Source organism: Cyprinus carpio, chromosome A4 (assembly GCF_018340385.1).
Source record: "Cyprinus carpio isolate SPL01 chromosome A4, ASM1834038v1, whole genome shotgun sequence".
NCBI classification, from domain to species: Eukaryota; Metazoa; Chordata; class Actinopteri; order Cypriniformes; family Cyprinidae; genus Cyprinus; species Cyprinus carpio.
In genome coordinates this window covers 10,995,591-11,012,229 of record NC_056575.1, presented here as the reverse complement: position 1 = coordinate 11,012,229, position 16,639 = coordinate 10,995,591, and the positions used below count along the sequence as shown (strand labels likewise).

The 16,639-nt window shown below is 37.3% G+C and overlaps 2 protein-coding genes across 2 annotated transcripts in view; both read left to right on the top strand.

The window, feature by feature from the left end:
• Positions 1–1,160: 1,160 nt before the first annotated feature.
• On the top strand, positions 1,161–6,219 carry LOC109071380 (L-lactate dehydrogenase B-A chain). The gene is made up of 8 exons (XM_042740574.1): positions 1,161–1,334; positions 2,940–3,075; positions 3,324–3,441; positions 3,921–4,094; positions 4,397–4,570; positions 4,753–4,870; positions 5,321–5,444; positions 5,587–6,219. Exons 2-8 carry the CDS (start codon positions 2,947–2,949, stop codon positions 5,752–5,754), a joined length of 1,005 nt encoding a protein of 334 aa, XP_042596508.1. The 5' UTR covers positions 1,161–1,334; positions 2,940–2,946; the 3' UTR covers positions 5,755–6,219.
• Positions 6,220–8,549: 2,330 nt separating this feature from the next.
• Positions 8,550–16,639, top strand: part of LOC109071391 (glycogen [starch] synthase, liver-like) — an 11,030-nt gene continuing 2,940 nt past the window's right edge. Inside the window, exons 1-13 of the mRNA XM_042740528.1 lie at positions 8,550–8,871; positions 10,096–10,277; positions 10,911–11,102; positions 11,338–11,523; positions 12,589–12,733; positions 12,828–12,945; positions 13,050–13,170; positions 13,298–13,404; positions 13,613–13,672; positions 13,996–14,074; positions 15,634–15,747; positions 15,957–16,083; positions 16,404–16,499. Of these exons, the coding sequence (XP_042596462.1) occupies positions 8,751–8,871; positions 10,096–10,277; positions 10,911–11,102; positions 11,338–11,523; positions 12,589–12,733; positions 12,828–12,945; positions 13,050–13,170; positions 13,298–13,404; positions 13,613–13,672; positions 13,996–14,074; positions 15,634–15,747; positions 15,957–16,083; positions 16,404–16,499 (1,648 nt within the window). The 5' untranslated portion in view covers positions 8,550–8,750. The remainder of the gene's footprint in view (positions 8,872–10,095; positions 10,278–10,910; positions 11,103–11,337; positions 11,524–12,588; positions 12,734–12,827; positions 12,946–13,049; positions 13,171–13,297; positions 13,405–13,612; positions 13,673–13,995; positions 14,075–15,633; positions 15,748–15,956; positions 16,084–16,403; positions 16,500–16,639) is intronic.

The following is a 16,639-nucleotide window of genomic DNA, read 5'->3' as shown; positions in this document are numbered from 1 at the left end:
TTGTGAACCACTGCTTTAAAGGTAGTAAACACACATAGATGTATATTCAGTCATCATTTAATCACCCTTCTGTCATTCCAAACTGTATGACTTTCTTTATTCTGTGGAACACAAGACCTTTTTGAGAAATCACTTGTTTTAGAAAAATGAGGGAGAGTAAATAATGATAGAATGTTAAATTTCCAAATTTTTATTGTGACACCATACACACAGCATATTACACAATCTTTCCACAAAAGCTAGCACTAACTAGACCGCAACGTGTCCCATATTCCCCCCAACACACACACACACACAGCTCCTTGTCTTCTCTCTTGCTCTTTTCTTTTTCATCTTTCTCCATTTATTATATTTCATCTCTTTTTCCCTTTTTTTTATGTATGTAGACACACATTCTTCCTTTTAGCAAATAATGACAATGCCCTTAATACTGCTCAAATGTCATTGAATGATGAATGCTCTTATTGGACAAGCCAGTGGGAGGAACAGGAGCCTCATTGGTCCCCATATTTAGCAGTTAAGGAAGTATTGTTTGTTCATGAGAAGGCAAACAGTGTTGCTGGTGTGCCATAGCACAGCACAAACACATTGATTCTATCTATCTATCTGACTGTAATTGACATCACTCTTTAGTAAACATTAATATGTCTCCAAAATAAAATAAAACCATTTTGAAACACTAATTTTATCAAAGTTTTTGAGTTTTAAAATTTAGAGCATGTTTATTTAAACACATGCCTGTGTATTTAAACCTTTGGTTCTTATGACGTGTCCAATTTTACATAAAGTACCCAAGCATGCATTTATTTATTTTTTTAAATATAATGTTTGAGTTACCACAAGTTTCACTAATTTTGTTGCTGGCATCTGAATGTGTTTCAAAACCTTTTCAGGTCATGGTCGCATAACAGAGATAACCCGGCATGCAGGTCCAACTACTCCCTTGGGCAAAAAATTTAATTGTAATATTTAACTTTGCATCGTGCTGTCTGAGATGCATCTCTAATGTGGCACATATTGCATCAATACAGATGCCACTGAACAGCAAGGTCAGTGAAGAGGAAGTATTTTTATGATGGCATGGAAATCCTTGACAAAACTATTCAAGGAGAAAGTGGGCCGGTCTGTCGTTCTCATATTCCTCATATCATCAAAGGCATCGCATGCACTTGTAACAGAAGGTCATACGCTCTCTGCGTAGCTCCGCACGCTCAAATCCTACAAGCGCGCGCGCACGCACGCACTCGCTCGCTCACTCACTCTCACCGGTGCTCAGCGGCTCTCACTGCTCTTCCTGCAGCTAAGGATACTTATTTAACATTCCTACAACAAATGTATGTATATGGTTTGAATGGCTGTTTTATTGCTTGGCATATAACTCATCTAAATAAATTCTCTCGATTAGCATTACGTTAAACGAGCGCCATCGTCATGGTGCGATGAAACCAGTGTCGTTGACATTGAAGAGTGACGGATAAATCGACGGCTCAGTGATGAATGCAACACTTCCGTGCGCCACATCTCGAGGTTTAAAGTCTTTTTTTGTTGCATTAAAAGTGAAGCCAAAATCGTATTTCCATTCTAAATTATTAGATGAGTAGGCAAGGACGAATGTGTGGTGCACGCATGAACATGGAGGAATCCAGAGCACGCTGAACTTGAATTTGGCCTTGTTTAGAAAGATCTGATGGAGGGAGGCCCAAATGCGGATGTATGATTAACTCGGGACGCTTAAAATAAGCGCAGATCGATTACCATCATGATTTTACAATTTACCGTTTGTTTTCAAACGCAATCGTTGCATCCGAATCGTCAAGGACATCATAAGGACGCTTGCGTCATAACAGCGCCAAATTAAGTTTTAATACTTCCTCTTTCTGAGTTTTAACCAATTGTGGTTTTTCTGTTGTGTACACAATGGCAACAAGCGATGTATCATTATTGTATCTAAAAGGAGCACATATTTATTCGAATTATACAGTATTTTTATTTTAGCATTAAATAAAAATTTGTACATTTTTAATCTAAAATTATTTTATGCTTATTGTTATAAACGATTTGTTTTGAATGCATATCAAAATTGTATTGTGTGTGTGTGTGTGTGTATTGTTTTGTTATAATTAAATTGTAACAGCTATCTGTATCGACTCATGATAGGCTCTCCATTCATTAAGTGAGTTATGTTAAGCATTCCAAGATAAGGTTTATCTTAGGTGAGATAAAAGCACACGACCGTTATGCTGTAACTGTGTTATGGCCAGGGAGAAATGCACTCAGACATTTTATGGTGGGAATATATAACATCTTGATAATATCTAATGTTTAACATAATCATTATGAGCCCATATTGAGGATTAGTGTCACATGTGAAGGCTCTGTGTGTGTGTGTCAGGGTTTGCATGCTCATAAGCCGTCTAGTCAACTGTAATAAACTTAACTGGATGCAATTAAATTAAATAACAATTAAATATAAATGATGGTGTTATTTGTGTAATGTCTCTAGAAGTTCCTTTAGATGCATAAACTTAATTTTAAAGTAATGGATTTTTCCCTTTGTGTTTGTAATGAACAAAAAATGTAGCACACATTGCCTAAATAATCTTGTGTGTGGAAACACTCCTTCAGTTTGTCTAGATTTAGCAAAGGGGGGCAGAGTGAGCTGAGTCCAGTGGCTAATTATATTACTGTGTGGGCCTCTGCTTTCAACTCAGGATATGGGTGATTTTCTCAGTATGGAGTAATGGTTTACACCATGAGGGTGACCTTGTTACGTTGACCCAGCTTTGGTGCCTGACCATGTTAAGTTTAACTGAAACTTTTACCAAGTTAACATTTAGGATTTACCCCACTGATTACTGTCGTCTCTGAGCTTTTCTCTTTCTATTATCATACACTCCTAATAGTTTGCATTGTGAACATGATCTGTCCTATTCTTCCAGCGTGATCATGGCCTCAGTAATGCAGAAGCTGATCACCCCTCTGGCCAGCGGCCCCGCTGAGCCCCCCAGGAACAAAGTCACAATTGTTGGCGTGGGGCAGGTGGGCATGGCATGTGCCGTCAGCATCCTGCTCCGGGTAAGAGACCTTCATCTTAATCACCAATTCTTTTAAGCTTCTGTATTTTGAAATAAAGGTGCGGTCACATTTACCATTGCTTGGTGAAGTTTGACTGGCAAAATCCATTCATTGCAATAGAAATCTGTGCAATCAGGAGTTCACTTGAGGGCAGAAACGTTCCCTGTGCGGATTTCGCTCACATGCAAGACCACACCTTTAAACCACTATTGTGTCAAATGTTCCATACTCTGTTTTCTGTCTTGTAGGAGCTTGCAGATGAACTGGCTCTGGTGGATGTTGTGGAGGATAGACTGAAGGGGGAGATGCTGGATCTGCAACATGGCAGCCTTTTCCTCAAGACCCCTAAGATTGTGGCTGATAAGGGTGGGATGCACTTCCATTGCATGGGGCTGACTCTTACTGTTAAAAATCAGATTATTATAAATGATATATTAATGTACATCAAGTATAGATGGACTCATTTTTTCACTCATTATCTTATGACTTTTGAGCTAAAGTTATAAGGTGTGGTCACATTAGTGAAATTTTAGACAAAAATGTCAATTGTTTTTTATTGTCAATAGTGTAGTGACATGAAGCACATCTCTCAAAAAATTTGGATAACCCAGCAGCTTCTGTTGGCCAGCGTATCTAATCTGTGTGACCAACTTGAACTCATTGCAAAATCAGCATGGGGTGATCTTTCACCCTGACACGAAATTCCAGATCACATGCATACCTAGTGAAATGACTAGATTTTGCCCGTGACCAGTGGTAAATGGGACTTTGCCTTTGTTTATTTCAATAGAGGTATCCGAAGTTTTGAATGGCAGTGTATGTTTATGATTTTATTTGGCCGACAGACTACTCTGTGACTGCTAACTCTCGTATCGTGGTGGTGACGGCCGGAGTGCGTCAACAGGAGGGTGAGAGCAGATTGAACCTGGTGCAGAGGAACGTCAACATTTTCAAACACATCATCCCTCAGATTGTCAAATACAGTCCTGACTGCACCCTCATTGTGGTGTCCAATCCAGGTGAGCAAACAAACACACTCACACATCATGCGTAACGTTAATGTTTTGCTGTGCAGCACGACAACCAACAAACCAAATTACATGTTAAAATTCTATAAATTTTACTTTTTACTTTTTTTAATATTTATTCTTTAATACCAGTATATGTTTTCATAGTTAATGGCAAATAATATATTAGCCGCAGATATAGTGCAGCTCCTAACGAGATCGAGAATACAAAATTCTAAATGCTATTCTAAAGCTATGTCCATTTCAGACTCCTGCACTGTATTTACAGTAATTGCGGTTGTCTGTTCATACAGTGGATGTTTTGACCTACGTGACATGGAAGCTGAGCGGCCTGCCAAAGCACCGTGTCATCGGCAGTGGGACCAACCTGGACTCCGCTCGTTTCCGCTACATCATGGCTGAGAAACTAGGCATCCACTCCAGCAGCTTCAACGGCTACATCCTGGGAGAGCACGGAGACTCCAGCGGTGAGAGCAGGAAGAGGAAAACATGAGATAAGATGTAGGGTGTCAAGAGGGAAATGAGTAACCAGAGGAAGAGGATGAAGGGCTGGTAGAAAGAATAATAAGACGGATGAATGTGAACTGCTGCATGATGTGACGCGATTTCAGTCAGTCACAGCGTTAAGTGCTGTTTTTGTGTTTAACAGTGCCTGTATGGAGTGGAGTAAATGTGGCTGGAGTGAGCCTGCAGAAACTCAACCCTGACATCGGCACAGATAAAGACAGCGAGAACTGGAAGGAAGCTCACAAGATGGTTGTGGACAGGTAGGGCACTTTTTTTGTCATGGGCTGATATCTGACTGATGCGCAATTGGGAATATATATTTTAGATGACCACAGTGCTGTTGAGAAGGTAAAATAATTTTGAATGTTTAAACCCTTATGCAGTCTCCTTTTTTAATTATTTGAACACAAAAGGAGGTTTTGTGAAGTATTTGATCAGATTTGCACTTCAGAATCTTCTTCTCATCTGAATACTTTTTGCCTACTGTTTTCAAAATACTATTAATTTCGGACATACTTCTGCTCTCACATACTGCTTTTTTGCCTACTATATAGTAGGGATATTTGGATGCAGGGTTTGCATTCCAAATTTTCCTTTTGTGTTCAACAACAAAGAAATGGCAGCTGCGAGGATTGAAACAATATGACCGGCTTAAATAATGATGAAAAGCAAATATCTGTTCTTAATTGGTTGCTACTATCTTCTCTTAGTGCCTACGAAGTGATCAGGCTGAAGGGATACACTAACTGGGCCATCGGCCTCAGTGTGGCCGACCTGACCGAGACCCTGGTGAAGAACCTGAACAGGGTCCACCCTGTCTCCACCATGGTGAAGGTGAGAGGAGTTTACAGTTTAACGTCATGGTAGAATCATGATCCTCCATGTCACAGAACTGCATAGGTTAAATGCATAAAGACCTTTTTTTATTATTATTATTAGTGATCACTTCATGTGTTTCCTATTGTGTCTTCTGCAGGGCATGTATGGTATTGGTGAGGAGGTGTACCTGAGCCTGCCCTGTGTGCTGAACAGCAGTGGAGTGGGCAGCGTCATCAACATGACCCTGACCGACGAAGAGATCGCTCAGCTGAAGAAGAGCGCCGACACTCTGTGGGGCATCCAGAAAGACCTGAAGGACCTGTAGAGCAATCGATCGCTGGACACCATGCACTCCTTCCCTTAACTCTGTTCACACTCCCTCTGTATCTTTACACGCTCTCTATGTCGGTTCTTTCTTCTCACTTGCTTTGGGACACGGTTGCTTTGAAGTATTTTTTTCATGGTGGCTAATGTAGGCATAGTAATCCAAAATGTGGAATGTTTCTTCTTCTGAAGAGAATGATCAAAGGGAAAGATCTTTGGTTCTTCACATTTGCACTTGTTAACCTAGTCTTTCTGTGTGGGCAATGAAGAAAGAACAACACCTCTCTTGTCTGGACATAATTTAGTGAGATCTTTAGGGAAGGGATCATTCTTGTGGCTTTCTGTTAAACTCAAGAGGAAAAGGGACTGAAGTGAAATAGATACAAATGTATTCATTCTTCTGAATCTGTTGTAAGTGTCGATCATAGGAGTGTGTTTAAGAAGTTAATAAATTAATCTGTTCAAATCTGTCTGTTGGCTGTTTTTGTGATCTTCAGGCACTAATACAAATATTTTGTACCTTTTTGTGGTTAAGAAATTAAGCTGTATAACTTGTTGGAATTTCAACAGCAAGTGTGCAAATTATACAATAATAATCTTAAAAAGTTTTTCTCTTGTGTTTTTTTTTCACGTTAAGCTAACCGTTCTGAAAACGATTTAAAAAATTTTTTTTTCAAAACTTCTAATTATATAAGTGGAAAATAAAGTATTTTTGTCAATGAACAAAAGTGATCTGCAGCAAACGGCCAGGTGAAAATACGCACTCTAAAAATACTTGTAAACCTAAAGCTGTTATTAAAATGTTTGAAACACATTAAAAAAAGAATATATACCGATATGTAAAAAATAATGTCCCTGTCAACAATCATACATTTGATTTACTTAATAAAGCCATCAAACAATATAAAACGTTTATTGCACAAATACAATAACTGAATGAAAAAAGTGCGCAATAAAATTCCATGACAGAGAAATAAAAAAGCATAATAACAGGCAAGGCGTGCCTGAAATAATTACCCACAGTTTTAAACGAGCAAACCACATCCTTCCATTTGATGAAGAGTGATTTTCAAGAAGTGTCTGACTGTTTGCTCAGGTAAAGCATCATTGGCAGCAGGTGCTTGTGTTTGGGTCTGTCAGTTGGCGCTTCATTTCGCTTCCCAAAACGCAGCCCAAACGGGTTGTAGTTGAATTTACTTCGCGTTAATCGATGTTTGCAGGAAATATGTCTCGATTCGTCTTTTTCCTGGAAGAAAAAGCAAAGGCTTGCGTCGTCTGAAGCACTGGGCTCGTCAAACTGCCTCCGCTCCACTGAGAGATAGTGCTGCTTGGAGTCTGGAAAGTAAGATATGCTTTTCAGAGCACTCTTTAACAAGTTGTATTTTATTTATTTATCAGGCATTTCGATTGCAATGCATCACCTTACCTGGAACGGGCTCAGAATCAGATGTATCCATGTCAGTGAAAGGTGCTCTCATGGCTGTGGACTGACAGATCATTGCAGACATGAAGAGAATCAGTGCCTTGATTTTCATACTGCTGAATTGTAAAGCTTATGGAGCACAGCTGAGCCTTTCTCTCTTCAGTGAACAAACCCATGCTCTGCTGTCCTGCTTCAATATAAAGCTTGGCTAGTGACATCCTCTGACCTTATTTTACATGTATGACTGTCTGTGGCAAATAGGACCTCCCTGTAGCCTCATCCAGAGCATTTTAACTGTTCAAATGAAATTTTTTTCTTGGAAATCCTGTGGTAAATTGTACACTGAAATCCAGTGTGATTATTCAGATAGCTGCTGAAGTGCTGCAAAACCCTCCAAAAGCACATTATGTGTGTATTTATACACACATCACTCATTTTAATTTTAGTTTTCTCTCATTTGTTAACAGGGAAAACAAGATATGAAAGTAAAATAAGGGCTTGTAGCAGGAAGTCATGAATGAAGCCACCATAATGGTGCTCAATCATTGTCATTTTCAGTACCTTTTGGAAAAATATAGTAAGCTTTCATTGTCATCTTGTCTTCAGCATGGTAATACGATCATGCCTGGATATCATAACAAGAAGAAAATATTCCTGGCATAATAAGACAACATTATCTTACATGGTGTGAGTATAAATTATGCAAATGTGGGATGGTTTTTGGTTCAGCACATTTGTGATGGTGCACTGATAAAAGCTTTTTACCCTCTGCCATTTTTTTGTGATGCTACAAACATCTTAAACGTAAAAATCTATCTATCTATCTATCTATCTATCTATCTATCTATCTATCTATCTATCTATCTATCTATCTATCAGCATTGTTTTGGTTGTGGCATAAAAATTTTTACTAAATAATCCACAAACTAATTTTATACCTATAGAGTTTAATTCAGAATTTTGTATATGAACTTTAATAGACTCAGAATTCTCCTGTAGAAAGCAATTTTTCTCCATAAAAATAAATAGCAAATCTTGTAGTTCAAGCAGTTAAACTTCAAACACACATAGACATGTCATAACTTGTCATAACTATTTTATTTTTTATGTATTTAATTTCTTCTTTTTTTGACAGTAGTAATACTGATGTGAAAAATGATCCATTCGTGATAAACCCATTGGGATAAGCTATTTGTTTTATAGAAGTATTAGATTTATATAAAAAGAGGATTAAAGAACTATGTGGTGCGCGTGCAAGTGCTGTCCCGGTCAGAGAGGTTCGCGTGCAGCGGCCAAATCTTTCACCTTGATGTCTGTGGACTTAAGACACGCAATCACAGTGTGCACATGTGGGTTTTTTAGACTTCCCTAAAGGTTAGAGAAAGAGATTGAGCAACAGCTCACAGTGTGTGCAGGACCTCCAGGCATACCATTACTGTGAAGAGAAACAGAATTTGGTGGCTGTTGGCTAATGGTTTTAGGTTCTTTACTTTTACCACAATAATAGTAATTTGCCCCATTTCGCATTTGCAACTTCAATTGACAGATCAAACCGATTTGTAAGACTTTGTGAGATGCGACTGTCCAGATCTTTGTCAATATCGTCATTAAGTGGACTTCCACTATGGGAAGAGGAAAGTCTACCTGTGCAAGATCTCTTGCTTTTTGAGGTGTCGTGGGAAGTCACCAATAAGGGTAAGAACTTACAACACATTTCTGTTAGGATTTTAAAGTAATTTTTATAAACATGCCTTAGAAAAAACATTACTGGTGTGCATCTTGAGACAAAACAAGGGCACTGACATATTTCAAAATCAATCAGTGCAAGTTTCTTTCAGTTGAAACAGCTCAGACTTACATTTTAGTCGGGGACTAGGCTTAAGCCTTGTCTGTGAAACCGGGGGGTTATGTTTTCAGTGTGTTACAAGTTTTAATTGATGTAATTTAATTTTATTGTGCATTTACAAATTATGCAAAATATATTACAGTAATATTTGATTGTATTTATGATACATAAAATGCTAGATGAGTTTAACCTTTGCCAGACAAATACGTAGGCCGTTTTATTCCATAATTATTATAATTAGTATTCTAATTTACAACAAAAGAAATGTTCATCTTCCGATTGGATTGTGGGCTATATTATATATCTATATAAATTATATATACATTTTATATGATATACTGTATCTATATAAAGTACGTGTGTGTGACATTTTTTTCAAAAGGTATGAAAATAATATTTGATCGTATCTGAAACATAAAATGCTAGGTATGAGATTAGCTTTTGCCAGAGAAATACACTTAGGCTATTTTATTCCATAAATAGTAAAGGTACATTTCTATCACCTATCATTTCCACCACATATCAATCATCTTTTAGATGTGCAGGAAATGACATCTAATGTAATTTGATCATAATGGTTCAGAAGAGGAAAAACCTGACACTTATATGTCGCCTATGACGCCTTTTCTAAAAGTACATTAGGCCAAAAGTGCCTATAACTGTAAAATCACTTTAAAAATGTTAAATTCTGTAATTTCTCATTACCAAGCTTGCATGTTTTTTTTTACATTTATTTTGTATTATTTTGCAAGAAGGTAGTAGTGCATTTGACCTCAAGTTAAACATTAAGCTCCAGATCAATAGCCAGATTTTTGAGACCTAAATCTAGTGAAATATTTTATAAGATGACAATCGATGTGTGTTTGTGGGTATGTTATTTGTCACTTATATGTGGTTATGTTATTTATCATATTAAATGTAATCTTGATGTTGCAAAATTGCTTTTGAAACTGCATAATGTCCAAATTAATATTTTTACATTTTATTTTGAACAATGTTCTTATTTTGTATATCTTCTCTGTTTCTCATTTACAAATGTTTTATTCCCTGCACAACTGTGTGTCTGTGTCCAGTTGGGGGTATATACACTGTTATTCAGACTAAAGCAAAGATCACAGTGGATGAATGGGGAGAGAACTACATCATGATGGGACCGTACTACGAACACAACTTCAAGACCCAGGTGGAGAAATGTGAACCCCCAAACCAAGCCATCAAAGCTGCCATGGACTCCTTGATTAACAATGGTTCCCAGGTATTGAACACGTGGTTATTGGTGATCTCCTATCACAAGGTCCGCATCTTATATGTAGACCTGGTATGATCAGGTAGACCTTATATGATCAGGTTCATTGAGGGTTGATCAATTAAAATAAATGCTTCAAAGCTGGCAAATGTACAGGCTTTTGTTTTTTTTGTTTTTTTTTTGCCTTGGTCTCATTTTGACCAGTTCTGACCAGCAGATGATGCTAGAGTATCACTTTAGAGAGGAAACAGATTAATTAATAAATAAATAAATAAATTGTGTGTGCTTAAAAATGTATTAAAAAGAATTGATTTGTTTGAACTTGAATTTTTAGTGTATATATATATATATATATATATATATATATATATATATATATATATATATATATATATATTGAATTTTTAGTGTGTATATATATATATATATATGCTTCTAAAAAGAAACTTAAAAAACAGAATATCTGAAAAAATGTGGAACAATTTATAAAAAAAAAATTAATAACAAAATTGCTCAAAGTTATACAGAAACTTGGATTTTTTTTCCTGATGCCTTTGAATTTACAGATTTCAACAAGAATAGAAATAACCTACAGCTTTTTATTTGTAGTGTTTTTGGCCTTTACCTTTTCTCTACATACAGGTGCATTTTGGCCGCTGGTTGATTGAGGGCAGTCCATACGTCATCCTCTTTGATATTGGGGCAGCTGCCTGGAACCTGGACCGCTGGAAGGGGGATCTGTGGAACGAGTGCAGCATCGGGCTGCCCTATCATGACAGAGAGGCCAACGACTCACTCATCTTTGGTTCTCTTGTGGCCTGGTTCTTCAAGGAGGTGAAGAAATCCCTTTAGTAAACTTCACACTAAAACCATCTGATTTTGCTTGCCTGGAATACACTGCATGGATTATTTTTGTAGTTTGCCTGTACTTTTCTAGTCTATCATACCTGTGATACGAATTGATTTGTATGTTAGTGTATGTTAGATAGTGTATGTTAACTTTGTGGGATGAAACTTTGAAGATTTGGAGTTATGTGCTGATGATGTTAAACCTGTCTGTCTTCTGCAGTTAACAGACCAACTACAGGACAAGCCCAATGTAATCGCTCATTTCCATGAGTGGCAGGCTGGGACAGGCCTTCTACTAAGTCGCTCCCGAAAGATTCCCTTGGCAACCATTTTTACCACACACGCCACCCTACTGGGGCGGTACCTGTGTGCTGGCAATGCAGACTTCTACAACAACCTGGACAAGGTGAGGATTGTTTTGACACTGTACATTAGTAATCCTTAACCAGTTTGATTAGAAGGCCCCTCACAGTCCAACACAATATTCAAAGGCCCCTTACATATTATAACTACTTCTTTTATATGTCTGGGATATACAGGACCCGCCAGTCCTTCATTTAATACATTTTATTTGTTAAATAAAAAAATGGATATGATGTTTGTCATCAGCCTACAGTGTGCTTATTTTTAGTGATTTTATTCATGCGTGTATCCATTACGTAGTTTGAATTATATGTCAGTATTGATAAGATCATAAAAATGGCCCCTAATTTAATGATCTTGCCTGGGGCCCCACAAACCCACGGGCCATCCCTGAGGATATATAGGTGTTGATATAGGTGAATTAATTTAGCCACATTCCAGAAGTTTCAAGAACTGTATGCTCTTCAAAAAAATAATAGATATAGGGGTAAATATGATTTCACGTTTCATTTCTCGATTTATTTCCTGATTTTATTAGATTTTGTTTAGCATTTTAAAATGTAAAAATATTGGAAAAAAATATTTTAAACATCATTGATAGTTGCATAATATTTATATAAATTATGTATTAAATTATTATATAATATTAATTCATTATTTTATTGTAAAAATTTTTTATAGTATTATTTTAAACATAATTGTTAGTTTGCTTTATTACAATAGTGTAATTTTTATGTATTTAACAAGCATTATCTTTAAAAATACACATAAAAAAAAAAAAAATCAGATTTTCAAATCAGTCAAGTTGGCTTGTGTAGTTGAGAAGTTTTGGGTTTGTGCAGTGATAATTGGGCCTGGTGTAGGGAGCATAAAGGTCATCATGCCTGAAGGTTGCAGGGGTTGATTGAAGAGTAATTGACAGCAACTCATGATTTACCGGCTGGTGCGATTGCATTCTGGTCCCACAGAGACTTCCTTCAGCTGCTGATGAGGGGAAGCTCTGAGACTTTTGATTTGTAAATTCTTTTGGACTCTGTATAACATTAGTCCATAGTCTTCCGATTCAAACTGTTCATTTCCATTTCACTTTATTATCTATTTCATGCAGTTTAACATAGACCAAGAGGCAGGAGAGAGACAGATCTACCATCGGTACTGTTTGGAGAGAGCTGCGGTACACTGTGCACATGTCTTCACCACCGTGTCACAGATCACAGCTGTGGAGGCCAATCACATGCTCCACAGACAAGCAGGTTTCACCTGCATTACAAAGCACCTCATCTACTCTTATTGGCTTCTGAATATATCACGTTAAGAAGATCATGTTTATATTTATGGCCTTTGCAGATGTCGTCACCCCAAACGGCCTGAATGTTAGGAAGTTCTCAGCCATGCATGAGTTCCAGAACCTCCACTCCATGAACAAAGCCAAGATCCAGGAGTTCGTTAGGGGACACTTCTACGGGTTAGAGCTATCTCTGTCTGCACAATAACAGATACTTGTGCACTTCCAAAAAAATAGTACTTGTTGTTATAATAATAATAATAAAAAAAAATTCTCATTGGCAGCCATCTGGACTTCAATCTGGAAAAGACCCTGTTCTTTTTCATCGCAGGACGATATGAGTTTTCGAACAAAGGAGCAGACCTGTTCCTCGAGTCTCTGTCCAGATTAAACTACTTGCTAAGGGTATGAACAGACACTGCTGTACTTTAGAAAACACTTAGAGTTTCTTTCTCAAATGTAATAATGTAGCACCGATCAAAGCAAAGATGTTCATTTGTGATTGTGTGTTTGTGTTCATGCTGACGGACAGGTTCATAAGAGTGATGTTACAGTGGTTGTGTTTTTCATCATGCCTGCCAAAACCAACAACTTCAACGTGGAGTCTCTTAAAGGACAGGCTGTACGCAAGCAGCTGTGGTGCGTAACTGCTTGAGTGCATAACCTTTGGCATTACAAGTCTCCAGGGTATTAATGAAATCACATTTTTAATTTTTTTTTTTTTATATATGTACAACAATATCATATATTAGGCAATGAAAGGAAGCCCCGATCCAGAAATGGCTCTTATTTTTAGATGGCTTTGGTGTGTAAGACTTCTCAAAAATGTCTTTCGTCTGTCTCTTAGGGACACAACACAGTTCGTGAAGGAGAAATTTGGCAAAAGGCTTTATGAGAGTTTGTTAAGGTTGGTGATTTTCCTCATACAGACCTGTCATAACAGGGCTCAGAATTGATGTGACAGTAAATGTTGTCAGTATATGCTAATGAACAGGAAGTATGAAAATCTGATGTCATAAACTGAAGTGGCTGTGTAAGTGTTGATATTTCACAGCGTTATCCAGGTGTTGATTGAGTGCGCTGCACTTCCCCAGGGAGCTGTCAGATTATAAGATATTCATAACGACATTGTGTGATGTCAGTGGGTCATTCCCCATGAGTTGAGGCTTGGGCTAACTGAGTTTATTTTCAGATAGGATCTCCTCTAATGAAGCTCTTCTGCGTTCACAGGGGTGAGATCCCAGATATGAGCAAAATCCTGGACAGAGATGATTTCACAATCATGAAGAGGGCCATTTATGCAACACAGGTTAGACAAAATGTTACACAATTCTTACATCAGGCCATATTTAAAAATGAACCAAAGGTATCACTGTACTGATATTTCTAAAACATTCTGGTTAGGGGTTTATTATTTATTAGGGGAGGATTACTCTTCTGCAAATAATTCTGTGTCCAGACTCCAGTATTTAAAAAAAGCTATGCTGTTTGTTTTAATTAAGGTATAAATAGAGAAAAAAGAAAATGTAAAATAGAAAAATTACTTTTCTAATTAATAGATATTATTTAAAAATGGTTATTTCATCTGAACTGTTCAAAGACATTTTTTAAAAGAGAGGCAATTTGTAAAAAAAAAAAAAAAAAAACATTTTGCCTGGAGTTTGATTGACAGGTGATCTGACCAATCATAAAACGCAGAATCTGCCATTTTCGTCCGACAAACAAACCAGACAGCAGAGTAGAGCAGTTTCGGTGGACTTGACTTATTTAATGTGTAAATTACAATCTAGTTAATATTTCTTTTTTGTCAACATCTCTTTGGGGCAGTCGTGGCCTAATGGTTAGAGAGTCGAATTTGTAAACTAAAGGTTGCAGGTTTGAGTTTTGGTACCGGTGGGTGGGGGTGGGGTGGGGGGGGTTGGCTGAATGTACAGCGCTCTCTTCCACCCTCAATATCATGACTGAAGTGAGACCCTTGAGCAAGTCATTAAACCCCAAACTGCTCCGGGCGTGTGTTCACGTTGTGTGTGTTTGTTCACTACTCACTTCTGTGTGTGTGCACTTGGATGGGATAAATGCAGAGCACAAATTCCAAGTATGGGACACCATACTTAATTACACGTCAGACTAGGATATGGGTCTGAAGATGGGCATCTTAGAACTAATAAATAAGCATTCTCAGGGGGTTTTCATTCCCCTGCATGGTTTTTTTATGAATAGACTCTAATCAAAGGTCAGGCTTAGGTTATAGTGAATATTGACAATACTACGCATCTGTAAATCTGAGGTGGAAACCCCTGTATCGCTCTGCTGGATTACTTGCGTTACAGAGTTAGTGACGTATTTAACTGCGTTTCCTGACTGTCTGCAGTCGATCGATTACTGAGATTTATTCTACAGCTTTTTAATGGCAGTGTTATGAGCAGCCAGTCAATATACAGCCACACCGGTTAGATTTATCTGGGTATCAATATTTCGGGGAGAGATATTGATCTGTTAGCGTTGGTGTTTGTTTATAAGAAGGAATGAGAGTAAGAAATGTTTCTAATATTTCTAGAGGGAAAAGTCCACTTACTTTTTTTATATGAGTGACCTAGACTCTGGAATTTAATAGCAAAAATAATGTATAGAAAGCATTAAAATTGTGCAAGCGGAAACACAGAAGCAGAGCTGGCAGCCAATTTTTATAGTAAGATTATGATTTATTATTATTGAAATGAAATGGAAATACATGATTAAACTTTGATCCTCATGATTTTTCATTTAACACTGCTTATGGATTGCTGTTTTTATTATTCTAATTTTCAGTGCTCTTCCTTTGTCAGATAGACTCACATGTAATGACATCCATGCATTTGTTCTCCACAGAGACACTCTCTCCCTCCAGTAACAACTCACAACATGCTGGACGACTCCACGGACCCGATCCTGAGCAACATCCGCCGAATCGGCCTCTTCAATGGACGGAATGACAGAGTGAAGGTGTGCAGTTTACTTTGTCTGATGTCAGTATACTTTAATTAAAAGCAGCTAAAAAGTAGGGCTCGATATTACCTTTTCTTCAAGTTAAGATTTTTACTGTTTTAACATGACACTGTTACACAAAAATGATGTACTTTATTTAATCAAATTATTTTTTAATGATTATTTCTCATGATAAATTATGAATGTGTTCATTGTTTTTATGTCAGATTGTGTTCCATCCGGAGTTCCTGTCCTCCACCAGCCCCTTGCTGCCCATGGACTATGAGGAGTTTGTGCGCGGCTGCCATCTGGGAGTGTTTCCATCCTACTATGAACCATGGGGCTACACTCCAGGTTTCACACAGAACGCACACACACATACATTTCCATTTTATTACCTTTCACACTCTTATATCCAACATCTTTCATTTTTCATTTTTGTTTGTTTTTTGATCTTTGTCCAATTTCAAAGGGCTTAGGGGGAAAAAAAAGAATAAAATTACCACTTAGCTTAATAATATTTTGTTCATTTGTGTATATACTGTAGTTGTATTTTATATATAAATGTTGTTTAAAATGCAGATTCTCATATAATGCTATGATATATTTTTTGCATCATGTATATTGCATTATATGACTCTTATTGATCATCTTCTGTAATGTGATGTGTTTAGGTGAGTGTACCGTCATGGGCATCCCCAGCGTAACCACCAATCTGTCTGGGTTTGGCTGTTTCATGGAGGAACATGTATCTGACCCTTCTGAATATGGTGAGTGAATAAGCCACTGTTTTCAAAAACTATCTGCACAGCTTAATCATTTATTTATTTGCATTATCAATTTATTTAAATTACACTTCATATTTGATATAACACATTGAATCTGGTACAGCTAATTATGCTGTTGTATC